General features: G+C 57.7%; 5 protein-coding genes across 6 annotated transcripts; 3 read left to right on the forward strand and 2 right to left on the reverse strand.

Annotated features, from left to right (window-relative positions):
• The first annotated feature begins 305 nt into the window (after positions 1 to 305).
• VTN (vitronectin) lies at positions 306 to 5,903 on the forward strand. Its single transcript, XM_033004371.2, has 9 exons — positions 306 to 564; positions 2,353 to 2,503; positions 3,003 to 3,122; positions 3,406 to 3,705; positions 3,812 to 3,951; positions 4,229 to 4,385; positions 4,503 to 4,652; positions 5,242 to 5,514; positions 5,706 to 5,903. Exons 2-9 carry the CDS (start codon positions 2,443 to 2,445, stop codon positions 5,822 to 5,824), a joined length of 1,320 nt encoding a protein of 439 aa, XP_032860262.2. The 5' UTR covers positions 306 to 564; positions 2,353 to 2,442; the 3' UTR covers positions 5,825 to 5,903.
• An 80-nt stretch (positions 5,904 to 5,983) lies between these two features.
• Positions 5,984 to 9,821, reverse strand: KIF12 (kinesin family member 12). Its single transcript, XM_033003868.2, has 15 exons — positions 9,747 to 9,821; positions 9,546 to 9,667; positions 9,295 to 9,370; positions 9,029 to 9,163; positions 8,805 to 8,940; positions 8,462 to 8,553; positions 8,079 to 8,214; positions 7,858 to 7,976; positions 7,611 to 7,715; positions 7,215 to 7,532; positions 6,899 to 7,135; positions 6,725 to 6,799; positions 6,512 to 6,648; positions 6,261 to 6,391; positions 5,984 to 6,131 (listed from the first exon to the last, which is right to left on the reverse strand). The coding sequence occupies exons 2-15, from the start codon at positions 9,575 to 9,577 to the stop codon at positions 6,067 to 6,069; spliced, it is 1,794 nt and encodes a 597-aa protein (XP_032859759.2). The 5' UTR covers positions 9,578 to 9,667; positions 9,747 to 9,821; the 3' UTR covers positions 5,984 to 6,066.
• Positions 9,822 to 10,936: 1,115 nt separating this feature from the next.
• Positions 10,937 to 12,893, forward strand: SEBOX (SEBOX homeobox). Its single transcript, XM_042791365.1, has 3 exons — positions 10,937 to 11,218; positions 11,327 to 11,447; positions 12,085 to 12,893. Exons 1-3 carry the CDS (start codon positions 10,937 to 10,939, stop codon positions 12,426 to 12,428), a joined length of 747 nt encoding a protein of 248 aa, XP_042647299.1. The 3' UTR covers positions 12,429 to 12,893.
• Positions 12,542 to 15,320, reverse strand: TMEM199 (transmembrane protein 199). 2 transcript variants are annotated; one of them, XM_042791515.1, is made up of 6 exons: positions 15,047 to 15,308; positions 14,880 to 14,953; positions 14,713 to 14,802; positions 13,547 to 13,583; positions 13,098 to 13,210; positions 12,542 to 12,983 (listed from the first exon to the last, which is right to left on the reverse strand). In XM_042791515.1, the coding sequence occupies exons 1-6, from the start codon at positions 15,216 to 15,218 to the stop codon at positions 12,888 to 12,890; spliced, it is 582 nt and encodes a 193-aa protein (XP_042647449.1). In that variant the 5' UTR covers positions 15,219 to 15,308; the 3' UTR covers positions 12,542 to 12,887. The 2 variants fall into 2 exon arrangements, with proteins under 2 accessions (XP_042647449.1, XP_042647448.1); XM_042791514.1 differs by having other exon boundaries at positions 12,542 to 13,210; positions 15,047 to 15,320.
• POLDIP2 (DNA polymerase delta interacting protein 2) lies at positions 15,320 to 23,288 on the forward strand. The gene is made up of 11 exons (XM_042791513.1): positions 15,320 to 15,522; positions 16,067 to 16,148; positions 16,819 to 16,916; positions 17,725 to 17,821; positions 18,287 to 18,362; positions 18,932 to 19,039; positions 19,270 to 19,406; positions 20,426 to 20,452; positions 20,638 to 20,763; positions 21,155 to 21,234; positions 22,817 to 23,288. Exons 1-11 carry the CDS (start codon positions 15,359 to 15,361, stop codon positions 22,929 to 22,931), a joined length of 1,110 nt encoding a protein of 369 aa, XP_042647447.1. The 5' UTR covers positions 15,320 to 15,358; the 3' UTR covers positions 22,932 to 23,288.
• Positions 23,289 to 24,284: the final 996 nt, after the last annotated feature.

The following is a 24,284-nucleotide window of genomic DNA, read 5'->3' on the forward strand; positions in this document are numbered from 1 at the left end:
ACCCCCACTCTGCTTTTGCAGCAGGTCTCTCCGGGACCCTCTGCGACTGGTGACGGGGACACAGGCTGGAAGTAAAGGGTCAGGCACCGTGGTGGCCATGGCCGTGGTCACGGTGAGGTTGTGGCCATCCTGGCACTGCATTTTGAACCCATTTGGTGCCAGTGCAGAGGATTAAATAACTGCCTTTGAGTGGTGGAAATTCAGAGCAGCTCTTCTGGGTGGGCTCAGGATTTGCATGATAAAAGAAAGAGCAGAGGCAGCCTGGGCCCCTTTTATTTTCTTTTTTCCAGGCCAGACGTGCTTAGGGCAGAAATGCTTTGGACACTTCTCGACTGTGTTGGGGAGGAGCAGCTTAAGTCTTTGGCTCCAAAACCAGCTTGTTGCCAGCTCAGACTGAGACTTAAATTCAAGTTGATGTTTTGATGTGACGGAGTCGCTTTTAATCCTCTCTGAATCCACTACACAGGGACAGAGAGAGGAAAGGGACATCAGCTCACAGCGAAGGACAGCAGACAAGGCGACCCAAGCAGCACAGTACTGCAGGAGAGGCTTGGCACAGAACCAGTAAGGATTTTCATGATAAATTATTATTAAGCAGGGGTAATGATATGGGGCTATTGCAATGCAGCACAGCAGAGGGGTTTGCTGCTTTGGAGGAGGCAGGGGGGTCAGAATTCAAACCATTCCCTTAGGCTTGTCCTGACAAACCCAGAGAGCTGAGCTTTGCTTTTCTTTTAGTTTTGCTTTGCTTTGCTTTTTGAGAGGGATTTCCAGCACCATCAGCCTGGGCTCTGGGAATGGCAGGGCTTCCCAGCCTTGCCCTGGGGGGATCAGCCCCATCCCCTGAGCTCTTCTCCCTGGCTTTGCTCAACCCTTGGCTGCAAGGGCTCCCCAGGGCCCCTGTTACCCAAACCAGCCCCTCTTCTGGGGTCTCATCCTGCCGTGCTTTGAGCACAGCAGTCAGGGGAGGGCTCGCCGAGCCTTGATGGGTCTGTGGTCGCTGGTGGTTGGGAGCCTGGCGCAGCAGGAGGGAGCTTTGTCTCAGCCGATCAGCAAAAGCAGCTCAGCCACTGCCCAGAGCTTCTCTGCCCCTGCCTCCCCGCAAGCCTGCACCCTCTCAGGGTGCTTGTCCCCCCATGCTCGATTCAACAGGGATGGGATGAAGCTTTAGTGCAACTCTGGGCTGGTGCTTTGACCCGGGGATGTCACCAGCTCCACCATAGCTGAGGCCAGGGGGTAAGGAGTGGGGTGACGGAGCTGCAGGAGAAGTCCTGCCCCAGCAGTCCACGTCTGGTGGCTGCCCTTGGCTCATCGGGGTTTTCCAGGTAGAAATGCCTTTCTCAACACCAAATCAAAGCTCTTTCCAGCAAGGATGGGAGCAGCCGACGCTGAGAATTCCCTGTTTCCAAGCTGGCAGAGGTGAGGCCCCTGGAGAAGCAGGAACGCCGCTCTGGTTCTTCTCTCCCCAAATATTCCATCACTTATTAAAGCCCAGAGCTGTGCTGCTCCTGCCGTGGGGCTGGGACGGACCCCACGGAGCTCCTGCCCCAGCAGTGCCACAGCAGCTGGAGGCAGTATCTCTGTAGCCTCATGCTCATTTGCTCCTTGCCCCTGATTAAATAAACATCCTGGAGTTATCAGAAGCTGCCGAAAGAGCTGAGTCAACATTAATTAGTAACCAAAAAGATTGGTCAGAAAGGGAATGATGGGAACAAAACACACAGGCTTTTGTTTGCCTACCGCAGTGAAAGTGCAGAGGGTTCCCGCTCTCCCTCCCGGCCGCTCACCTCTGGCCCCTGGTCCCCGTGCACAGAGGTGGCACTTGCCCCATCCCAAGCTGCCATGCCTTGGGGCTCCCCAGCTCTGCTCCCATTGAGAAAGCTGAAATCCCAAGGCCAAGTCCTCCAAAATGGTGACCTTTTGGGCAAGCATAAGCCTAGGGCTTTTCCCTGTGCTCTCTGAGCATCCCAATCCCCTCTCATTAGGTTTTTTGTCTTGCCAAGACCAGGCTGAGAAACAGCCTCCCCTTAAGATGGATGCTGGGAGCTTGAATACCATGAGATTTGCTGTGAAATAAGTGTTCCAGGACCTCAAAGCTGATTGCTGGCGCTGGCCTGCTGTCCCCTGCTGCTCTCTGAACCAGTGCCCAGCCTGCACCCGGGCTGGGAAGGCGCTGGCAGCAAAGGCACAGCCAGCAGCCCCCAGAGCTGCCTGCAAGCTTGGGGAGCCCTGTCCCCGCTCCCAGACGCACCCAGCTCGATACAGACTGCGAGGGATGCTGGATGGGAGAGTGTCTCTGCCCCTTTTCCCCTGCTCTGACCTTGGCCTGTTTGTTTTCTCCCACCGGGGCAGGCTTGAGCAAACAGTGGATGCCGGGGCCCCGGCCACAGCCACGCTCCAGCCCGCACAGTCGTAGGAGGGCTGAGCTCCCGGCCGCCAAGGATGAGGCTGCTCTTCCCTGCCCTCGTGCTGGCCCTCCTCGCCATCGCCCGTGCTGCTGAAGGTGAGCCGGAGCCGGCCAGCCCCACACCGGGGGCCTCCCACTTGCAGCCAGGGTGGGGATGGAGCGAGTGCGGCTCCTGAGCTGATGGAGGGGTTGGGGAGCCTGGGCAGGGTGAGGAGGGGACCAGGTGGTGGCCATGGCCACTGGCCACATTGGCTACGCCTCACAGCATGGGGGGATGGCAAGCAGGCAGCAGGGATCGGTGGTGCCTGGGCAAATCCCTGGCTATCCTGGGGCTGGACAGCCAGCATGGAGCTGGGACCCTGGCACAGCCCGGGCCGTGGCTCCCATCCCAGCAGGACCTGGGTGGGAGTGGGGAGAGGTGCCGCTGTAGCCCCTGGTGATGGGGTTGACCATGGACAGAGGTGGGGTCCCGCTAACCAAGACGTGCCTGAGTTTGTTTTCACCCTCAGGGCTGGGCTGGGGGGTGGGAGTGGGGCCACCGGCCCCACTGCCCACCCCACGTTATTCCTCCTGCGCTGGTGGGTGGCTTTTGCAGAATCCTGCGTGGGCCGCTGCGAGGAGGAGTTCAACGCGCAGCACAAGTGCCAGTGTGACCCTCTCTGCCTGTACTACCAGAGCTGTTGCAGCGACTACTCCACTGTCTGCAAAACCAAAGGTACCAGCCCCACGGCCCCACTCCCAGCTGGGGTGGGGGCTGACGGGGTGGCTGCAGGGGCTCGGAGGGACCTATGCTGAGTCAGCTCTGCACCCACCCGTGTCCGCAGGGTAAAGTCAGCACCAGGGTTTGGTGCTTAGGGTGCTGCAGCACTGGGGGGGTTTCCGCAGCCCTCAGCGTGGGGTCTGTGCAAGTCTGTAGTGCCTGGGAGCAGCAGCTCCCACACCCAGACCCAGTGGGAGATGCCCAGGGCTCCCCAGGCTCAACCTGCTCCCTCCCGCAGTGACCCGGGGAGATGTGTTTGCCTTGCCGGAGGACGACTACCTTGACTACAACCTCACTGTCGAGTTCGTCACAACAGAAAGCACCGAGGAAGCCCCCACAGAACTGCCCACCTCCCTGTCGCCGGCACAGCCCACGCTGGAGAACAAGGCGACAGAGGTGCCCGTGGAGGAGGTGCCCAGCACCACACCAGATAGGTTCGGGGAGCAGGAACCCGTGGAGGAGCCTGAGGAGCTGTGCAGCAGGAAACCTTTTGATGCCTTCACCGACCTGAAGAACGGTTCCCTTTATACTTTCCGAGGTACCTTGGGGACCTTTCCCAGGCACATGGGACATGCTGCTGTGCTGTCACTCCGGGCCGGTGGCTGTGATCCCTCCTGCCGCTCCCACCTCCCCTCTCTCCCCAGGGAAGTATTTCTATGAGCTGGATGAGACAAGCGTGCGGCCCGGCTACCCCAAGCTCATCAGCGACATCTGGGGCATCGAGGGTCCCATTGATGCAGCCTTCACACGCATCAACTGCCAGGGGAAGACTTACCTGTTCAAGGTGGGCAGGAGCCAGGTCAGATGGCCCCCCCCCCCCAGTGCACTCTGTCCCCACGAAGTGCACTCTGTCCCCACCCCACCCCGGCACCCTCCATGCACACACACACACACGCAGTGGCTGCCAGATAGCCCCACATTTCTGTGGCTGTCCGGAGCGCCAGGCAACCACAGCCTCACCACAGGGCTCCACGGCATCTGCTCGCTCCCCCCAGCAGACCCACGCCTGGGGGATGCTGCACCCAGCTCCTTGACCCCCTCCTCTGTCCCACACCCCCCAGGGCAGCCAGTATTGGCGCTTTGATGACGGAGCCCTGGACCCCGGGTACCCACGCAGCATCTCCGAGGGCTTTGAAGGCATCCCAGACAATGTTGACGCAGCCTTCGCCCTCCCCGCGCACAGCTACCATGGCAATGAGAGAGTCTATTTCTTCAAGGGTAAGGGGCACGGCCTCCCACTCCCGGGCACCAGTGGCCGTGGGCAGGACACCCCTCTAGCTACCCTGCCCCCTTGAGTGCATGGCCCCCACTAACACCCTGTGCATCCTCTCCTAGACAAGTACTACTGGTCCTATGACTTCGCCCACCAGCCCACGCAGGCCGACTGCGAGAAGTCCTCCCCCTCTGCCGTGTTCAACCACTACGCCTTCATGAACCGTGACAGCTGGGAGGACATCTTCCAGATCCTCTTCGGCGGCAGGATGAGTAAGGGCTGGGCCAGCCCCGGGGGAAAGGGCCAGTGAGTGCCAATATAGCCCACAGTGACGGGGTGCGAGGGGTGCAGGCACCCCAGGGAGGAGGGAGCGATGCCTGGGGGTGTGGGCAGGCTGGATGAGCCACCGTGCCGGGCAGCAGACCCGGCTTTGCACAGGAATCCCTCCGGCCATGGCTGCATCTCCCACAGCACCCCAAATCCCACCCTCTGCAGCCCTTATGCCCCCCACTACCGAGCCCGTCAGCAGCCATCTCGCACCACAGTGTCACCGCCGGGGACTGTTTATTCCCACCGGAGCTGGAGATGCCATAAGAAAACCCCAGCCCTGGGCACGAGAAATTAAAGATGGAGAGGAGGAGGAGGAGGGGGCTCAGCAGCACAGGGCTGATCCCAGCCATGGGTGGGGAGAGGGGGCTGCTCCCAGCTCTGCCTGGCCTGTGTCCCCATCACGCATCCCATCCAGGCTGGGATCCTTTGGAGCGTCCCTGGGGGTCCCGGAGCGGGTGCTGGGGGGTGCCCGGGCTCAGCTCACCCCCAGACGTTGCTGCCCCTCTCGCTCACCCTCTGCCCCTGTGCCAGCCGGGGCGAGCAGCCCACAGTACATCAGCAAAGACTGGCGGGGGGTGCCCAGCCGGCTGGATGCCGCCATGGCCGGCAGGATCTACGTGGCCTCCCACAAGCCTCGGAGGAGAAAGTCTCGCCGCCAGCGCAAGAGGTACAAGAGCCACCGGTCACTGAATTTGGGTTTCTGGAGCTGGCTGCAAAACGACTCTGACTCTGCGGGTGTTGAAAGCGACTGGCTGTCAGGCTCCCAGTGCGAGACCCTCCAGAGCGTCTACTTCTTTGTAGGAGGTGAGTGTGGAGCAGCAGGACACGGGAGAGATGCAGAACCAGGGCTGCTGGGATGGGGGGAGGCCTCCTCTCGCCCTGTGACGTCCCTGAACTCCGGGATGCAGCGGGAAGGTGCCCAGGGCTGGCAGCGAGGGCTGGCAGCTCCCTGGAATTCGTGGGCAGGCCTGACAGCCATCTCCCCTTCCTCCCAGACAAGTACTACCGCGTCAACCTGCGCACCAAGCGCGTGGACCTGGTGCAGCCCCGCTACCCGCGCTCCATCGCCCAGTACTGGCTGGACTGCCCGCAGCCCGGGGAGGAGAGCACCTAAGAGGGCCCCGCCGGAGCCGCCCTGCAGCACAGCCCTTAGTTAGACAAAAATAAACTGTGAGCGCTGTGCAGGCTGCAGAGCCCTGGCTGTCCATCCATCCGTCCATCCCGTGGTCTGCGCAGTCCTTGTAGTCCGAGATGCCCGCGCCCCCGAGGGTTGTGGTTGTCCCCACAGGTATAATAACTGTGCGTGGGCTGTGCCAGATCCCCAGCTGGCCCCGTCCCCGGTGTGGCTGCTGCTACTCAGATCTGCTCCACCAGCCAGTCCGGTGCCTCTTCCCACTGGAGGAGAGGGACGGTGCCGGCGGCTGCCAGCCGGGAGTCAACGGGGTCAGGTCCACAGCACCCTGTGTGAGCGGCTGGGCTCGGGATGGGTGCCCAACCCCACGGGATCCCAGCCGAGGCACTGCCTGGCCTCCCCCCACCGCCCCGCTCACCTCTTGGCTCCGGCAATCCTGGCCAAGGCGGTGCCGAGGGGATGACCCTTCCCTCGGGGCTAGGACAGCGCTTGGAGCCTGGCAGCTCTCGGCGGACTGGGTGCCGCTGAGAGGAGCTCCTGCCCCGGCTCCTGCCGTGAGGACACATGAACAAAACCTGACCCACTTCCCCCCCACCCCCTCTATTGCCCCAGGGGCTTCCTGAGCTGCAGCTGATGCCCACGGGGGTGGCCTCAGGCCCAGGTGCTCACCGCTTCCCCTGGTGCGGCTGGGGGTGCCCAGGGAGCTGATGGGAGCCGGGCAGAGCCATGTCCTCCTGGCTGGGTGGCAGGACACCAACGCTTCCGTCGGGGGGGACCGGCTGCGGTGCAGGGGGCCCTGGCAGCACCTGGGGGTGAGCCGAGGGGTCAGGCTGCTGTGCCGTGCTGTGCCACCCCTCTACAGAGAGACCCCTGGGGCCGTACCTGGGACACGATGGCATCGGCCAGCCCGGGGCAGCACTGGGGGCAGCCGGGGCGGCCGGAGGTGGGAGGCAGCTTCTGCAAGAGGGGGTGACAGCGGGTGGGTGGTTTGTCACCCTGCCGTGGGCACAGCCCCACGTGAGGCTGCCCGTGGAGCCCAGGGTCCCCCACACTCACCAACAGCCGGGGGCCAGAGCCGGGTGTTGTGTCAGGCTGCCGGAGCCTCGCAGGGTGGCCTGGGGGGACACGGGGGGTGTGGGCACTCTGGAGCGGAGGCTGGCTGTCACAGGAGCTGCGGGTGGCTCTGCAGGATGGGCCAGCTGGGATGTCACCGCTTGGGTCTGGGGACAGCCGGGGCTGCCTGGGGAGCAGGGCAGGGTGAACTTCTGAGCCCTGCCCAGCCCCAGGGAGTCCCTAGGAGAGGCTGGGTGACACAGGGTGCTGCCTGGCCGGGGGCTCTGGCCGCCCCACCGGTACCTTGAGCCCCTGCTCATGGATCCTGCACGTGTCCCCCCCTGTACCTCAGCTGCTCGTTCTCCACCACAAAGTCCCGTAGGAGGCCGTAGAGGCTGGGCCAGGCTGGGGCTCCCTCCGACGGGAGCTGCCCTTCGAGTGGGGAGCAACGTAGCCCTGTGGGGCCGTACCTGCCTCCCCAGCCCAGCCATGCCCCAGCCCTCGGGGGCGTCGCCGGGACCTCTGTGGTCCTCACTGGCACCCTGGGCAGGCACAGCTGCTGGCGCAGGGAGAGGTTTTCCAGTTGCAGGGCGTGGATTTCTTCCTTCAAGGTTTGCAGCAGCTTCTCCCGGGACACCTGAGAGCACAAAGGGGTGGCTCAGGGGGTCCCAGTCGTGGGGCAGAGCACCCTGCCCGCAGCCCCCGCCTGCTATACCCTGTTGACCAGGGGCCTGGTGGTGACCCTCCGGGCCCGGCTGGCGTAGTGCAGCGTGCTCAGCGTCTCCGAGAGGCAGCGCGAGGACGGGGAGATGCAGGCAACCTGCCGATGGGGGAAGAGCCGCAGGTGAGCTGCCAGCTTAGGGGGTCACCCAGCCCCCCTCCAGCAACTTCCCCTCCACAGGGCGAGACCCCAGCTCCCCGTGGCTTTGTGCACCCCTGCTCAGCCGCTTCGGTGCACGTACCATCAGGGTGACGCCCGAGCCACCCAGGGAGCGGGCCAGCAGCCGGGTGAGCTTGCTGTCTCGGTAGGGGATGTGCGTCCGCTTCCCTCGGGGTTTGGCCAACAGAGAAATGCAGTGTCCTGCCAGAGGATGACGCACAGAGGGTGCAGCAGGGCTCTGACAGGGACCAGCAGCTCGTGCTCCCATAGATGGGGAGGGGAGGAGTCCCCCCTGACTCTTACCCAGTGCCAGGAGGCTGCGGTTGATGTTGTTGGCCTCCACGGAGAGCTCCCCGCTGGAGCCGGTCTCCTTCACCCGCTCGCTGCCGGCCAGGTCCACAAAGCACAGCGTGCCCTGCTTGCTGGGGCAGGCACTGGGCTGGGGGACCTGTGTTGGGGGCGGCGGGGGGTGGGGTGATGCTCTGTCCCCCCTCGCCCCTTCCTCGTGGCCCACAGCAGTCTCTCAACCCCTCAGTCTGGGACCTGGCTCCCTGCTGCTCGCCCCAGCCCTACCAAGGGATCCCTGGGGAGGAGGATGTGACCCTTCCACCTTGCGGCTGTTTGCACCCCCACGGAGAGCCCCAGCCCCCCCAAGCCCTCCCCCCTAGAGCAGGACGTGCGCTCACGGCCCGGCTGCGGATGTGGATGGTCAGAAGAGCGTGGCTGCGGCTCGAGTGCCTGTTGAGGGCGTGCGCCGAGGTCCGTCGCCTCTGGGATCCTGCTGGCAGGGAGCGATTGAGAGCTGCAGGGGGGGCACAATGCCCCCCACCCCAGCATGGCACCCACTGCCCACCCCCTGCCAGACACAAGCCTGCCTGGGCTCTGCGGCAGGATGGGGAGCAGCTGCCCCTCTTGGCTACCACTGGAGCCCCACCAGCCCCAGGGACGGTCTGTGGAGGGGTTGAGTGCCCCTATACTGGGCCTGGCACCCTCTGAACATGGCCCAGCCCTGCGCCTGTAGCTCAGCACCTTGCAGGAGCAGGTTGGCGATGGCATCCAGGCTCTCGAAGTCCACGCTGAGCTGGTTCTCCACGTAGAAGCCACGGGTTTTGCTCCACCGCAGGGGCAGGGTGCATGGTGGCCCGGGGCTTAGCAGGTCCCGGACCTGGGGGGGGGTACGGTAGAGGGGTGGCATCAGGGGAGAGGGGGAATGTGCCAGTGGGGCCAGGCTGGGTGGTCAGGCAGACGCAAACCTGCTCGTTGTAAATCTCCAGGTAGGAGGCACTGAGAGCCAGGTCAGAGCCGCGGCTCCGGCTCTGCTCCAGGAGGCAGGCGAAGGACCTCTGCATCAGCCCCAGCAGAGCCGGGGATGCCGGCTGGGTCTCGCTCTGCAGAAATGTCACGACGGTGAGCACTCACACCGCGCCAGGCACCCACCTCCTCCCGCCACCCCGGTGCCTGTTACCAGGTGAGAAGAGCCCACCCCACCATCAGGTCAGGGTCGGGGGCAGCGTTGTACCTGGGCGAGGGGTCCCATCAGGGTGTAGGTCTTCCCCGAGCCGGTCTGCCCGAAGGCAAAGACGGTGCAGGAGAAGCTGGGGAAGATGCTGAGCCTCAGGCACGGCTCCAGGCAGTGGCACAGGGATGCCACCTCCCGGCACGGCCCCGGCAATACAGACCCACCGCTGAGGCCTGGAGGGGTGCAGCGCAGCGGGCGCGGGGTGAGCTGGAGGGTTGGGGTCTGCGGGGGGGGGGCTTGCTGGGACTCACCCGTCTATCGCCAGCTCCACCAGCTGCCTCATCCCACTGCCTTCGAACACGGCCTCCTGTGAGGCCCCAGCATCGAACACGGCGCTGAACCCGAAGGTGGCATCGTGCCTGGCTGCGCTCACCTGGGCACGGGGGGCGGCGGTGGCTCAGGGGGTGCCACAGCCCACCCCCGGACCCCAGCGGGGAGGAGGTGGCACTTACGTGGACGGTGTCATCGCCGAGGCTGCGCACAACCTGCCGGTCACCTCGCCGTGTCTCCGTGCAGGTCAGTGGCCGGACCCTAATGGTGGTGGGGGGGGTGTGGACGGGGGACACAGAGGTGTCGCTGCATGGGGACCCCGGAGAGCCCCGCTGTGCCACTTCTCTGGAGCAGGAGGGTCCCCGCTGTGTCCCCGAGCCCTTCGTGTCCCCCCTTACCTCAGCACCACTCTCAGGCGTGTCTCTCTGCCCGCCCGCTCCTCTCCAGGGCTCCTTTGGGGAACAGAGGGCAGAGGGGTGGTAGGTGCCCCCCATCTGGGGGACATGCCCTCAGGCTCCCCAGGGGACGGGGCAGAGGGGCCCATGGTCATGCTGTGCTCACGCCGTCCTCCCGTCCCCACTGTGCCCTGGGGCCTGGCAGGGGACAGAGTGCAACGTCCCCAGATGTCCCCGCAGAGGGACTGCCCTGTCGCCCCCCCCCCCAGCCTTTCTGGGGTGTCAGTCCCCCACCGGCTGGTCCCTGCCCAGCCTGCTTTCAGGTGGCCTCTGTCCCCTCCAGCTCCCCATCGACTTACGGTCTCTCCTGGCCCCGTGGGGGTCTCTCCTGGCTCCGTGGGAGCGTTTTGGGCCGTGTGCCTGGCTGGGCCCCCCAGCCCTGCTCCCCCTCCAGTTCCATTGGCCCCCCAGCACCCCTCGCTTGGGGTGCCCACAGCACCCAGCCCGGCCCAGCAGGAGCCACCGCCAGCCAGCCCGGGCTGCCCCGCACAACTGGTACCACCGCTCCGGTTAAACATTGACCGGTGCCAGCCCCGCGGGAGAGCAGCCGTGGCACGGTGGGGGGCGAGGCAAGGGGGGGGCAGACGGTGGCACCTCGACCCTGGGAGCCAGGGAGGGTGTGCAGGGGACCCCGGGCTCCAACACCAGTTGGGGGTCCCCGAGCCCTGGGATCCTCGGGGGCCCCACTGTGCACCGACAGCAGTGGGGAGGTGGGGGGAAGACCAGTAAAGGCAGCTGGTGGGGTTACTGGTCCCTGGGGGTGCTGCCGGGCCCCCGGGAGCTGCAGGGGAAGAGGGGGGGGGCAGCACCGCCCGCTCGGGGCGGTCCCAGCCCGCCGTGGCGGGGGGGGGACCGGGGGTGGTGGTGGGGGGATAAAAGCCGGGGCGGCGGCGGTGGGGCTGGGGGAGCCGGGCAGGATGAGCGCAGCCCCGGGCACCTCCCGCGCCCCGCAGCCGCTGCTCCGCTTCCCCGACGGGGCGGGCGGGCCGGGCGGTGGGCGGGCGGTGGCGGGGGGTCGCGTCCCGGGACCGTGCCCCTGTCCCTGCCCCGGGGGGGGGCCGCGGAAGCGGCGGAGGACCACCTTCAGCCGGGGGCAGCTGTGGGAGCTGGAGAAGGCCTTCGCCGCCGTACCCTACCCGGACATCGCCACCCGGGAGCGCCTGGCCGAGCTCACCCAGCTGCCCGAGGCCAAGATCCAGGTGAGCGCAGATGGGACCCCCGCCTCGCCGTCCCTCCCGACCGGGGACGGGACCCCCCTTCCTCCCGTTGCGTGTCTCACTGTTCCCCCCTCCCTCCACCCGACCCAGGTCTGGTTCCAGAACCGTCGCGCCCGCAGGATCCGGAGTGCCAAACCGGAGCCGCCGTTGCCGCTGCCACTGCCCGAGGAGCGGGGGCCCCCCCCAGCACCCCCCGACAGCACCCCCCCAGGTCCAGCCCCTGCTCTGCATCCACCGGGAGCCCACAGCCCTGCTCGGGGCCTCCCCACCTCGCTGGGCTCCATCTCTGACCTCATCTACAGCGCGGCCATCACCAACCTGGGCGAGCCTTAGCCGTGGTGGGGACCCCCCCGCCAGGCACCACGCGCCCCCAGCTTAGCGCCACGACTTCATTAGGGTGTGGAATTACTGCTGGTCCCAAGGTCCTGAGGATGTCATCCAATATCCTAAATGCTGGTGCGGCTGTGGCAGGGCCAGCTCCCCATCAACTCCCTAATACCGACTAATCTTTTGGAAAAAATACCTTAATCTGAGGCCGTATCCGCGGATGATTGCGGCGTGGCCGCCCCTAATCCGCAGGCACGTTCGCAGGTGCCAGCAGATCTCTCTGTATCAGATATTAAAGCGTGTTTGCAGAGGGGCTTAGCTGCCATCAGAGCATTAATCACCGTGTCCGGCCCTGGCAGGGTGCCCACCCTGCAGGTGCCCGGGTCCCCAGGGCCCAGTGGTGCCAGCCTCGGTGCCCCATCCCCCCCGCAGGTGCTCCGAGCTGGCTCCCCTCTCTGCTCCGTGGTACCCAAGAAGTGTCCGGGGTCTGTGTTGAGGTGCATTCCCTTCCCTACTTGCAGAAGCTGGGCACCCTTTTCACCCCTCACTGCCCCGTCTGCCTTGGGGGGGCCCTGCCACACCCCGCAGCACGGGCCGGCAGCTCCAACAGCCGCGGGTTGGCCGCATCAGGAGCTGCTCTGCGTGGGGACGTGGTACGAGCTACACGGAGCCGAGCCGCTGCAAAGCTGAGCCAGGTGCCAACCCCAACGGGACTGTGCCAGACACCATCATCTTCCTGAACTGGAAGGGGAAGGGGCTTGCCCCCAAACATGAGCTGGGTTGGGTGGTGCCACGTGGGTCACGAGGGAAAAATGTTCTCCCGAAAGCAGACGAGGGAGCAGGCAGGAGCAGCGAGGGCAGGTGAAGGGAGGTTTTGGCAGCAGCAGGATGTGGAGGGAGGATTCACGGCTCTGTGGTGTCTTTTAGATGCCAGGTCTGCGTTCCGCATAGCGACAGACATCTCCCGTCGGGCAGGAAGAAGGTTTCAATCACATAATGTTATTTATTTCCAAAATAAAAAGACAGTAACTTCACAGGAGAACAGGAACGGTGGGAGCTAACACCCCTCTCTGTGACGGGGTGGGGAGAGTCCACAGTTCTTCCCTCCTCTGTTCTACAGCTGCAGGACTTTTAATCCATGATTCATTTCAGGAACATTAAGGAGCAAGAAGTAAAGGACACAGCCTGAGGAATGCAGCAGTCTTCCCAGTAGCAGGAGCAGGTACAAACAGATGGTAGAAGATAAACCTGCCCCAAATTAATGACTCCTGGAGAGGACAAAAGCCTCCAGGATGAGGGCCGCGGTTCATGGGCGTTTGTGCGATTACAGTTTCCCGAGGTCCCCTTCAAGGGTCCGCACCATTACATACAGCTCAGCCAAGCCAACCACCGAGGCCACAATTACCGCTGACAGGACACGCTGGGGACACAAAAAAAGAGATAAGTGACCCTGGGTGTGCAGTCGAGCTGCTACTCCTGCCTGGCCGGCACAGAACGCGCCGCAAGCGTGCTGCGAGGCCACGGGCGCACTCACCGCCGCGGTCTCCACAAAGACGTACTGGCTGCCCAGGTACGTGCAGGCGAAGGCGGCCACCACGGTGACAATGAAGTTGAATATGGTGATGACAACGGCTTTAACAGAGCGGACTGGAGAGAGGGGGGAAAGAGGATTGTGCTGTCAGGTAAGGTTTGGAGTAGGGCTGGGGACAAACTGTAATCCTGCTGACAGAGCCTGCCTGTGGCTGCCTCAGCTGGGCTACAGGAATGCTCAAGGACTCACATCCTTTACACCTCCAGAAATATTTATATGGACAACCAACAGGCCGCCCCTTTACTCAAGAAACTTTTGTGAATTAAAACCTTCTGGTGAGATACTCAGAGAGGGAAGGGCTGTCTGATATCAGCAGCTAGCGATGTGACGGTTCTCGTGCCTGACCTGTAGGTACACACTGCCAGGCGTCAGCAGGACCAGCAGGCACTCACCTTGCCTCCCAAATTCAGCCAATGTCCCGTTCATTTCCTAAAAGAAGGGATTAAAGCAGCTTGTGATCAGTTGTATTTTAATGTTCACTGCATAATAAAACCAACACCAGTCCTGTCCCTAAGACTCCGAAGTTCAGATTGCTGCTGGGGGGCCCTGGCAGCGGCTGGGTGGGCTGTGGGGGAGCAGCAGTTCCACAACACCCTGGTTTCTCTGGGTTTTTGTTTGTGGTCTGATTCCAGGATGCTGAGAAGGAATCACTTCTAATCAAAGCATTTCTCAAAGTGTGAGCGTTTTCTTGCATGTGGGTTCTATGCGGCAGGTTTGTCTTTAAATAGAGGCACTAAAGGGTCTCACCTTGTCATCCATGTTCATGCAGCTGGCAAGAACTAAACCTTGCAAAGCTCTGAACACTCTTTGTCAAATTGAGCATGGGTACACAAGATACTGGTGGGGAGGAAGGGAAGAACGTGGTGAGACATATATATGGGAATACTCTTCTGCTTCTCTGTTTTTTGAAAGGAAGGTTGCTGTCACCACCCTGCTCTGCTAAAACCACTCTGGTTCATAGATGAAGCAGCTAGGTTTGACAGAGGAAAAGGGATCTTCCCACAAGAGTTAACACAGTGTGAGAATACATGCAGGGACTTAAATGCACAGGGACACCAGTGTGGAGAGGGATGGCAGGACGGGATCACAAGGAACACTGGCTTGTCTGAACGATCCCTGTGCCAAAAGATCTCAGCTCTTCCTGGAGAGAACAAGAGCCCAAATATTATGCTGTTTTTTCAGCTTTTACCTTGACACCAATGATCTTGCTTTAAAACTATGATGAGAATGTAACTGTTCAGAAAAAAGCAGCACAGATGCTCCCAGTAAAACATTTACCATAGGTGCTCAGTCTCCCAGATCAAAACCTGAGATCTTTGGCACAGTTCCAGTGTCTCTTCTATTTCACCATCCTAACAGCCCTGCCCCACCTCTGCCCTCAACACCATATCAGTGCTCCCTGTGCATTTACACTGTGCATTCCTCAAGCCCCTGCCCACATTCCCACTGTACTGTATTCATTCGATGGGGCAAATTTCCTTTACCATCTGCCAGGTTGCTAACGGCCACGCTTTTGAGGAATGAATCCTGCCAGCAAGTAACGCAGTGGGTCTCTCACCTGGCCGGTGATGTTGCGGGTCATCCGCCGGTACTCCTCGTTGGCCAGCTTGGCCTTTATCCGCTCCAGCCGGGCCACCAGCTCGGGGTTCTGGGGGAAGGACACAACCGCCGTGAGGGCCGGGGGTCGCCGCCGCCTCCCACGGCCCGTGCCCGGCCCTCACCTACCCGCGGCGGCACCGGCACCTCGGGCAGGTCGATCTCGCAACCTTCCAGGAGCTGGTGTAGGTACAGCGGAGACCCTGCGGGTGGGGGACGGGGCTGTTAACGGCAGCCCGGCCGGTCGCGGCCCGTCGCGCCGGTTGTGTGGGGGGGGGGCTGTCGGTGCGGCCTACCTGCCTCCCGCAGCGCGGCGTGCAGCCTCCGCAGCACGCTGAAGTGCACCAGGGCGCCTTCGGAGGCTAGTGCCGCCTCCAGCTCGGCCCGCAGGCCAGCGGGCAGCCCCGCCAGCTCGCCACCCTCCACCGCTTGCCGCAGCCGCCGTCCGGCCCTCACTGCCACCGCCATCTTACCCCCGCAACCGTCGCCTGGGCGACGCGGAAAGCCATAGAAACGCGGCGGGCGGGCAGGCTAGAGCGGCGCTGGCCCGTCCCGCGGGGGCTGCCGGGAAGCGGAGGGGGCGCGGTGCATTGTGGGCTGGCGGTGGGATGTCGGGCGGCGCGGCGCGGCGGTACGTGGCGGCGGCGCTGAGCCGGTACCGGGCCCGGGGGCTGTCGCTCTGGGAACCGCCGCCGGCCCGCGGGCTGCGGCCCCTGGGCGCGGGGGGAGCCGCGGCCCTCCCGCTGCTGCCGCGGCGGCACCTCTCTTCGCGGTGAGGCCTGCGGGGTGGGTGGGGGTGGTTTATGGGACGCTTGGGGTGAGGGTAGGGCGGGGGTGTGGAGGGGCTGCGGGGGGGTTGGGGGAAGGCGGGCGGTGGGAGCTTGCGAAGGGGTGTTTGGGGGTGGGGAGTTGGAGTTCAGGGGCTTTGAGGGGGGTGTTTGGGTTGGATGTGGGATTTGGCGGGGGGGGCTGTTGGGTCATTGGGGGGAAGATTTGGGAAGGAGTTGGGGGGGGGTGGGCTGTTGGGGCTGGGGTGTGGGGGGAGTGGATTGGGCTAAAGGGGCGAGTGGGCAGGGAAGGGTGGCCAGGGGAGTTGTTGAAGGGCTGCCTGACAGAGGGGTGAGGGGCAGGGAAGGGGGGTGGGTGACTGGTACCCGAGTGGAACTCTCGAGGGAGGGGTTGTGCGGTACCTGAGGGGTGTACGAGGTGGGGGGGCCGTGCCTGACCAGCACCTGGGGCTCGGGTGCTGTGTACTGCCTGGCCTAGGGGCTGGTTCAGCCCCTTCTCACCCACCAAACTACCCTCTCGGTTCCTAGAAACCGTCCAGAGGGCAAAGTGCTGGAGACTGTGGGAGTGTTTGAGGCCCCGAAGCAGCACGGCAAGTATGAGACGGGACAGGTAAGTGGTTCTGGGCAGCAGAGCAGACCCTGCAGGCTTGTTCCACAGAGATCGGGTGTTTTACCAGTAAGGAGGCTGCTGCACTGTAGCAGGTGGCCAGAAGTTTCACAGTTCAGTGCTCCTTGGCTTTGCTGTGTCTGCAGTTTGTTAGTCATCTGACAGTAGCAAGTTGATAAGAATCTGCAGCATGACACAACCGTTCCTACAATGGCATTTGCTCCGCTGGTCTTATTTAAGGGTTTTTTACCCCTAGGAGCAGAGGAGATAATCACTGAATTTGAGAAATAACAACTAAACTTGTCATTGCCGTGCTCGTGACTCACACATCTGTTTCTGCGTTCCTGAGCAGTCTCTCCCATGCTGGTTTCCTTTTGGCACTTCTGCTGTTCTATTACTTTATTACTGGTTTAGTCATTCACTTTTATGGAATAGAGATGACATGGATTTCTTCTCTCATCCCAGACTGTTTATGTTTCCTCTTTGTTAACACTCTGGCTTTACACGGTGGTGGTTCTCCCCATTTTTCCATCCCGTGCATTCCTACCCTTTCTAGTTTTACTTCAGTCATTAAATACTATCAGAAAAGGGCTTTTTGGCTTAGTGTTTTCTGTTGTATCTGAGTTGAATAAAGCTTGCTGTGTATTCAAATGCAATTATTTGTTCCTTTCAGCTATTTCTTCACAGTGTGTTTGGCTATCGAGGAATAGTCCTGTTTCCCTGGCAAGCCAGGCTTTACGATCGAGATGTGGCTTCTCCTGCCACTGAAAAGTAAGGATTTGTTCTGGTTTATATGTTGTTGTACTGTTACATTTTGTAGAGAGTTCCCTGGTTGGGCTAAGCAAGTCTTTTTAAGGAGGACAATGGCATGCATCTGTTTTGCATGAATGTAAACTAGAAGAGGTGCTTAAAGAAGAGACATGGTGTGAGTATTAATTTTATGTTAATTAGAAGCAGGATGGAAGTAGGAAGGATGAGTGTGTGTGTGAAGGAAATTAAAAAAAAAAAAAAAAATCAAGCTCCTGGCATTTTTTAATATAAAAAATCCCCTTGTGTTGCTTTTTGGTTTAGGTCCAGGCTCCTGTGGTAAAATTGCAAGCTGCTGCTTCGGTAGATTGCCAGGGAGTTGGATTTGTCAGGTGCCTCCCCGGTTCCAACGCACTAGGCCAAGTTCATCCTTCCTGTGGACTGAGTCGTCGTTCCGTTCTCTCCCTTCTTCCATCCATTTCCCCCCTGGCCTGTGTTGGTGGTGTGCTGGGAAGGAATGAGGAGTAAGCAGAGAGAGAATCAGAGGGCAGTAGAAATACCCACCCCAGACAGGAGATTAGGCTGAGCAGGAAGAGCTTCTGAGATGTCTGAAAACAGAGCTGTTGTGCTTGTGACAAACACTGTTGATTGTCATCTCAGCTCGTCTGTCGTGTGGGTGGCTGACAGGAGTTCTGTTTGGATGGAACTGAATGATTACAGACTGTGAAATGTTTTTATTTTAAAAATCATTGTTTATGAATGTGCTTGGTCCTGCTAACAACAGTTTGCTGCCATCCTGCACTTGAGCTCAGTGCTCTGCTTTTCTTTTCAGAAGCGAGAACGCAGCAGGCCATGGTTCCAAAGAGGTCAAGGGCAAAACACACACTTACTATCAGGTGTTAATAGATGCCCGGGATTGTCCGCATATAGTAAGTAACCAATAATCTTGGCATTGAAACTCAAATATCTTCTGTATGAATGCTTTAGTTGGACAGGCACTAAAAGAAAATGACTGTGATGGCTAACTTGATTGTTTGGACTTTTAGGGCAAATTTTTTCTTCAAGTCGTATTTTCCCTGAGAAGGATAATTAGGAATATTATATGACTGTTTTCTGGATCATGTTTCCCCTTTCTAGCCTAATTTCTCATCCTGCTGGCATTCCTATTCTGTTGCACGCATGACACGAATGTGGGTTGCAGCACTGAAAATGCTCTTCACTTGTTTGAGTGGAGAACTAATCTAGTGGTATTAAAAGGAGAAATGTTCTGAGGTGAATTGGTTAAGTAAAATAAACATTACGCAGTTTTTAGAAACCACAATAGTATGCTGAAATGTGGCTGGAAAGGGGCTCAAAATAATCCACAGAAAGACATAAACATCCCTTTTTCTTAGTCCCAGAGATCACAGACGGAAGCAGTGACGTTTCTGGCAAATCATGATGACAGCAGAGCCCTCTATGCAATACCAGGTGAGTAAAATCTACCTTCAACCACTGTGGAGATGTGGATTGTTGTGAGGTGAGGGCAGAAGAATCACCAACAGTTAACTTCTGGCAGTGAAGCAGCAGTACCTAGAGGGCATTCCTGTAGTGGATCTGCCTGTAGTTTAGGGCCATGCTAGAAACAACAGAATGACTAAAGTGAAGGTCTTTTGGATAGATGGAGGTTGGGAACACTCTGATCAGACACAAGCCTGCCAACTTTGTGCTTTTGAGGCACAGATCCCATACGCATACCCTGTTGCATATTTTACTTTGTTGCCAGGACAGCTAGATCTCTTGTCCTGTTGGTTTTGTGCCCAAAGTCCTTTTGTGCAGTCACTTCCCAGGAGGTGTGTCTTTATCAGAGAAATCTTGCAGGAAAATGCTGCTGAGGGTTATAACTGGCCTGTTTCCTCCGTTCTTGCATGCCATTTTGGCTGCTGCTGCCAAAATCATTTTCTTAACAGTTGTCTCAGTAGAGTGATCCATTTCTTTGGGAGAATTTGAAGCTGCTCTTCACTGGGGAATTTCAATTGCTTTTTTTTTTTTTTTCCCAGGTTTAGACTATGTAAGCCATGAAGACATCCTTCCCTACAGCTCCACTGATCAAGTGCCCATCCAACATGAGCTCTTTGAGAGGTTTCTCATGTATGACCAAACAAAAGGTAATTTCTGGCTTCAGAGGGAAGCCAGATGCTTGAGGTACTCTATAACAAGTACCCAGAACCCATCACCTTAGATACAGTGTAAAAATCATAGTCTGGTTTGGGTTTTGTTACAGTAAAGCTTCCTTTAAATAATTCTTGTGACTGTGTGAAAGGTGTCACTTTGAGGGAAGAGCACTCCGGATACAGTATGCCTCTCCTCATAAACTCTCATCTTTCCCTCCCCACAGTTCCACCTTTTGTAGCAAGGGATACACTGTGTGCATGGCAGGAGAAGAACCACCCCTGGCTAGAGCTCTCTGATGTGCACCGAGAAACCACAGAGAACATCCGCGTCACAGTCATCCCTTTCTATATGGGCATGAGGGTAGGTCTGTGTTACGCCTCGCTGTGCTAATTCTGTGATCTGCTTAACTTGTGTGCTCTAAGACCAGTTCACTGGCTGAGGGTACCTTCTGCTTACTGGAGAAATGACTTTTTAATCACAGTTGCGATTTCATTGTCATGGTGTCCAGCAGAGGTACGAACATGAAACTGTTTTGTGATGCATTTTTGGAGAAAAGCAAAAGCCAATCTGCAGGAACTGTTTATTTGTAGGATGGGAAATACCCTGTACTGTTCTGCAGAACAGTGTCAGCAAGGTATTTCAGAAGGCTTGTGAATTGGTCCTTTACTGCCTCAGTCACAGATGGGTGTGTGCATGAGGTGGCACCAAGGCCATCTGCCCTGTAATGACAGACATGTCTGTTATCCTGCCCAGTGATGAGGTGCTGTGGGTGTCTACCCTTGTTTCCTGGCTCTAATGTGGGTTAGAGCATTTGGCTGAAGCCTTTTGGATTTAGCTGATAACCACGTGCTCTTAATAGTGTAAGAAGTTCACGTGGACCATCCAAAATAATGAGGCTCCAGTAGACTTCTGAGTGGGAGGGCTGGGAATTACCGCCTCAATTTGATTTCCAAGTCCAGACGAGCACGGCTGCCGGGGAGCCTGTGCCATGGCAGGTGGACATTTTAGTGTGGATTTGCACTTCTGTGGAGCCCAACTGATGTTTGTCCTAACCTTGTCAGAAAAACAGGTACCTGAAGGCAAGTAAATGGGTGTTTTTAGATCTGTAGAAAGTATGTAATTAACATGGAGATCAACCCTCCGTAGTCAGGACATCCTTGCAAATCTCCCACCTCGTTGCATGTCTAGAGCAGAGCCAGTGCCAGGCAGTAATTGATGGACTGCTTCGGAGAGCAGCTTGTCCTGGAGCTCATGTGAGTTGCCTGTGTCGATCTGGCATGGAGCGAGAGTCCCTGGGCTTGTGCTGAGCTGACAGCTGAAGAGGTTTTGGCGCTGAGCCTTGAAGGGCAGCTGCTAACATCTTTTGTTTCTCTTGACAGGAAGCCCAGAACTCCCATGTCTACTGGGTAAGTGCCTTTTGTTTCAAGAAGCAGCTAAAGGGAAGGAGTTTATTTGCTGTGGCATCATTGCTTTGTGATAAGCTCTGAAGGAGAATAACCCTTGCCTGGCAACTGTTTCCCAGTATCAGCTATTGGTTATCAACTGTTTGCGGCTGATTCCAGTTTTTGATAACAGTCTTTCTTCTGTCCAGTGGCGCTACTGTATTCGCTTGGAGAACCTTGACAGTGAAGTGGTACAACTCAGAGAACGGCACTGGAGGATATTTAGCTTGTCTGGCACCTTGGAAACAGTCAGGGGCCGCGGCGTTGTAGGAAGAGTAAGTATCGTGTAGCTGCTTCTGGCAAGCGCACCCCTTTGCTCGAGTCCTTGTGCTTGGGTTGATTTGCCAGTAAATTGCTTAGTGGGCAGCAGAAATAGATGGAATAGGAAGCTGGCAAAGAAAAAAATGACAAGGTTTCCATCTGTTGTTGTTAGTATGCATGAACTGAAACTTCACACTGAGTATTAGAGAATGATCCTAACTGACAGGTAATGGGAAAACTGGAATAATACATGATTCTGGCGAGTTATAGGCTGTGTGACTGGTAGTGATGCTCAGGTGTGGATCTCTTTTACTTCTTGCTGTGTAAATTTCCTGTCGATGCCTGTCCGTGGAGAAATGTTAAGATCCATTGTTGATGTAGAGTGGTCTCTTCTTGTCTTCTCAGGAGCCAGTTTTATCCAAAGAACAGCCGGCATTTCAGTACAGCAGTCACGTCTCCCTGCAGGCATCCAGTGGTCACATGTGGTAAGAAGCACTTATTACTGCAGTAGTGGTTTAGATGTAGGACCCCACAGCGCTGAGCTGGGACGCAGTTTGCAGTCTGGAGTTATGACTGAAAGGTGGGTGGAAGTGGACTGGACAGAACATATTTGATAGTTAACATTTTTATGAGCTTCTCTATAGCAGTATCCCAGTTAGTGATAAGATGATCTGTTGCTTCTGTGCACAAAGAGAGGGTCCAGGCTAACTTATTTTCCTTCTGTGGTCTGTGCTAGACTGGATTTGAAAAGACATGAAGCAGTTTTCTGTCATCTTCTGCTGTACTCAAGATTCAGTCCTTTTCAGTCCTTGGTGCAAGAGGCAGGGCTTCATGCTGGTGTTTCTCTAGGCAGCGGGGATGTGTGTCCTGGTATTCTCTCTCTTTGGGGAGGACTGGGCTTTGATTCTATTCCTGAGTGAACATGTGCAGTTCTGTGTCCACTAGGAATTGACATGTGGGGTTACTCCCAACTGAGGCCAGATAAGGCCTTCAGTCTGACTGGTGTTCAAGTCTCCTCTTCTGTAAGTGCAAGTAGGAAAGCGCTCAGCAGTTTTTCTTTTCCTGTGCCGCAGGGTTAAAGCAGTTTCCTTTTGTTTTGCATGTCAGCTGGGTTGGCACATTTAGTGTCATCTCTGTGTGAACAAGAAATGCACAGCCACCTCTTTTCTGTATGACAGGTCTTTCTGGCTTGTGTTTAAGTAAATCTGTTTCAGAGTTAAGCTGCCTTGGAACTGCCTTTGAGTTGGGAAAAGCAAGAGAGCAGCTCTTTGCCTGTAGGATAGACCCTTGTTTGCCATGTTAAGCATTTTAAATTGCCTGAATGCGTGCCCTGGGGAGTAAAACCAGCTTGTTTAGTAGTTTTTCCCTCTCTGCATGCTGAAGAGAAAGAGACAAAGGTTCTGCAGCTCAGAAGCAGCTCAGCTTGACTTGTGGTGTTCGATTGTGTCCTGTCTGTCATGAGAACCTGTTAGTTTATCTCCACCATCCTCTTGCCCGAGTCGTGTTTTGCAGTACAGTAGTCTATAGTTCAGGGCAGTAAAATTCTTTGTTTGTACAAGGACATGGAGATTCAGTTCTGAAATGCCATTTCTGAAATGCAAAGCAGAAGCTATTCTAAATTACATCTGTGATGGGATTTCATATTGTTGCAGACTTCTTAACCAGCGGAGCTTCTGCCAAGAAATACAAATCTGAATTTACGTGTAATCAGTTTGTAAAAATAGCTCAGACGGTTCTGTCTCCTGCAGAGTGGAAGTTGGGTAAATACTGCTGCAGATGCGTGGAGTGCGCTTGCCTCCTGGAGGCTCCAATTATGACATCTTTATTCAGGAAATATATATTAGAGATGTGATATAAACCGCCCGGGAGTCTTCCACTAAATGAGTCATCTTGGCAGGCAGATGTCCCTGCTGCTGCACTGATGTACTTGCTGCTGGACTGGCCTTGCAAATGCAGCCCTGAAGTCCCCACGCAGGATGTGGAAGAGCTCATGTCTTACCTTCTTGCTGATGATCCGTAGCTGTGTTTGTCCCTGGCCTCAGCGTGATCTCTGCCATTATTTTGCAGGGGTACTTTTCGATTTGAGAGGCCTGATGGCTCCCACTTTGATGTCCGAATCCCACCCTTTTCTCTGGAAAGCAACAAAGATGAGAAGACCCCCCCCTCCGGCCTTCACTGGTAGAGCAGACCGAGTGCTGAGACCCAGAGACCTGTGTGTGTTGTAGACCTTTGCCTCCTCATTATGCTGCAGCCAAGAACACGGAGCTTTTAAACATTTTAAATCATTTTTGTTTTAACTGTTGTCTAACGGGGAGGCTTTTTGGAACTTTAATAGGGGAGCTCTCAGGCTGCTTGTAAACATAAGCTGTGTTACAGTTAACCCTTCCCTTTGTGGCACCTGCTGGGGTTGGAGCTGGGGGATGTAGATCTGTGCTGCTGCAGAAGACTGGCCCCCTCAGCAGGCCTGGACCCTTCTCATGTGTTGTGAATTCTCTGCAATGTGAGGTTTCTCTAATAAACTGGCCCTTCCAGTTGCAAACAGTCTTCCTTTATAAACCAAGGCCTAGGCTTTGCATCCAGCCTGCCCCAGCTTGTCGCTCCCCACTTGCCCATGTGCAAAGCAGAGTCAGCCCAGACTTGTTGCTGCTTCAGAAGGCAGCAGCGAGGCTGTTTTAGGGAGCAGGAATGTGAGTTCAGCCTTCCTGCAATGCAGCTGCGTTCTGGGATTTAGCCAGTGCCTGGTGGAGCAGCCTGTGAGCTCCACTCCTCGTTGCCCAGCTTGTCCGGGCTGTGCGCTGGAGCAATGTGAAGCCAGTTTTGTCAAAGGGAGTGCGGGGGCGGGGGGAAGGTGGGTTGGCAGGTGGTGCTGACCAGGCTGCCACGGTGTCTTATGTGTGTAGATCACCAGGCTGCATGTTGTGATAGTACAGGAGAGCTGAAGGGGGCCCTCCCCCTGCAAGGGCTTGCCTCGCTGTGGGGATGTGTGTCCCAACTGCTCAAGAATCCTTCCCTGTTGATGATGTGGCTGTAACCATATTTCCTTGGTAGTTTCTGCTTTGGCAGGAAGAGCTTGTTTTAACCTGCAGTGCTGTCAGCTGCGGTGAGGTGGTGCTTGGCTTTCTGCTTGCTCGGCTTGGTGGGTTGTGATTTTTTTCTTTTTTTTTTTTTTTTTTTTTCCCCGGTAGTTTGTTTGGAGGGCCCTGCAGAACTGCACAGGTCAGTGAAATAGCTGTAAGCTTAAACTATATGGATTTGTGGGAATTTTGCTTTTACATGTGAAGGGCCCAGTTCACAGTGCAAAGCAGGCATTAGCTCTTTTTACAAGACAGAGTGGCTGTTGGCATATTTGAGGAGTGCAGAGATCTGGACAAACGTCAGCCTCCATGGTGGGACCCTTCTGGCTGTCTCTGGGCGTCCAGACTTCAGGGTGGCTCGCGGGGGCAGAGGTAGTTGGCTTTGTGATAGGAACCCTAGGCAGAAAGTTTCAAACCTTGGTCCTTTCCCTGGTCTTGCTTAAATGACAAGGTATAACTAA

Source organism: Tyto alba, unplaced genomic scaffold, assembly GCF_018691265.1.
Source record: "Tyto alba isolate M040663 unplaced genomic scaffold, T.alba_DEE_v4.0 Super-Scaffold_19, whole genome shotgun sequence".
In the NCBI taxonomy this organism is placed as follows: Eukaryota; Metazoa; Chordata; class Aves; order Strigiformes; family Tytonidae; genus Tyto; species Tyto alba.

Bases quoted from the DNA above. Each gene is read 5' to 3' on its own strand.
- VTN (XM_033004371.2), top strand. From the start codon at position 2,443: ATGAGGCTGCTCTTCCCTGCCCTCGTGCTGGCCCTCCTCGCCATCGCC. The intron at 2,504-3,002 runs GTGAGCCGGAGC...TGGCTTTTGCAG, and splicing joins CATCGCCCGTGCTGCTGAAG to AATCCTGCGTGGGCCGCTGC. The intron at 5,515-5,705 runs GTGAGTGTGGAG...CCTTCCTCCCAG, and splicing joins CGTCTACTTCTTTGTAGGAG to ACAAGTACTACCGCGTCAAC.
- KIF12 (XM_033003868.2), bottom strand. From the start codon at position 9,577: ATGAGGCAGCTGGTGGAGCTGGCGATAGACGG. The intron at 7,716-7,857 runs GTACGTGCACCG...CCCCATCGGCAG, and splicing joins GCTCGGGCGTCACCCTGATG to GTTGCCTGCATCTCCCCGTC. The intron at 6,649-6,724 runs GTACGGCCCCAG...GCTCACCCCCAG, and splicing joins CCGATGCCATCGTGTCCCAG to GTGCTGCCAGGGCCCCCTGC.
- SEBOX (XM_042791365.1), top strand. From the start codon at position 10,937: ATGAGCGCAGCCCCGGGCACCTCCCGCGCCCCGCAGCCGCTGCTCCGC. The intron at 11,219-11,326 runs GTGAGCGCAGAT...CACCCGACCCAG, and splicing joins TGCCCGAGGCCAAGATCCAG to GTCTGGTTCCAGAACCGTCG. The intron at 11,448-12,084 runs GTCCAGCCCCTG...CCCTACTTGCAG, and splicing joins CCCCGACAGCACCCCCCCAG to AAGCTGGGCACCCTTTTCAC.
- TMEM199 (XM_042791514.1), bottom strand. From the start codon at position 15,218: ATGGCGGTGGCAGTGAGGGCCGGACGGCGGCTGCGGCAAGCGGTGGAG. The intron at 14,803-14,879 runs GTAGGTGAGGGC...TCCTTCCCCCAG, and splicing joins AGGTGCCGGTGCCGCCGCGG to AACCCCGAGCTGGTGGCCCG. The intron at 13,584-14,712 runs GTGAGAGACCCA...CCCTTCTTTTAG, and splicing joins CCCGCAACATCACCGGCCAG to GAAATGAACGGGACATTGGC.
- POLDIP2 (XM_042791513.1), top strand. From the start codon at position 15,359: ATGTCGGGCGGCGCGGCGCGGCGGTACGTGGCGGCGGCGCTGAGCCGG. The intron at 16,149-16,818 runs GTAAGTGGTTCT...TGTTCCTTTCAG, and splicing joins GCAAGTATGAGACGGGACAG to CTATTTCTTCACAGTGTGTT. The intron at 20,453-20,637 runs GTAAGTGCCTTT...TCTTCTGTCCAG, and splicing joins AGAACTCCCATGTCTACTGG to TGGCGCTACTGTATTCGCTT.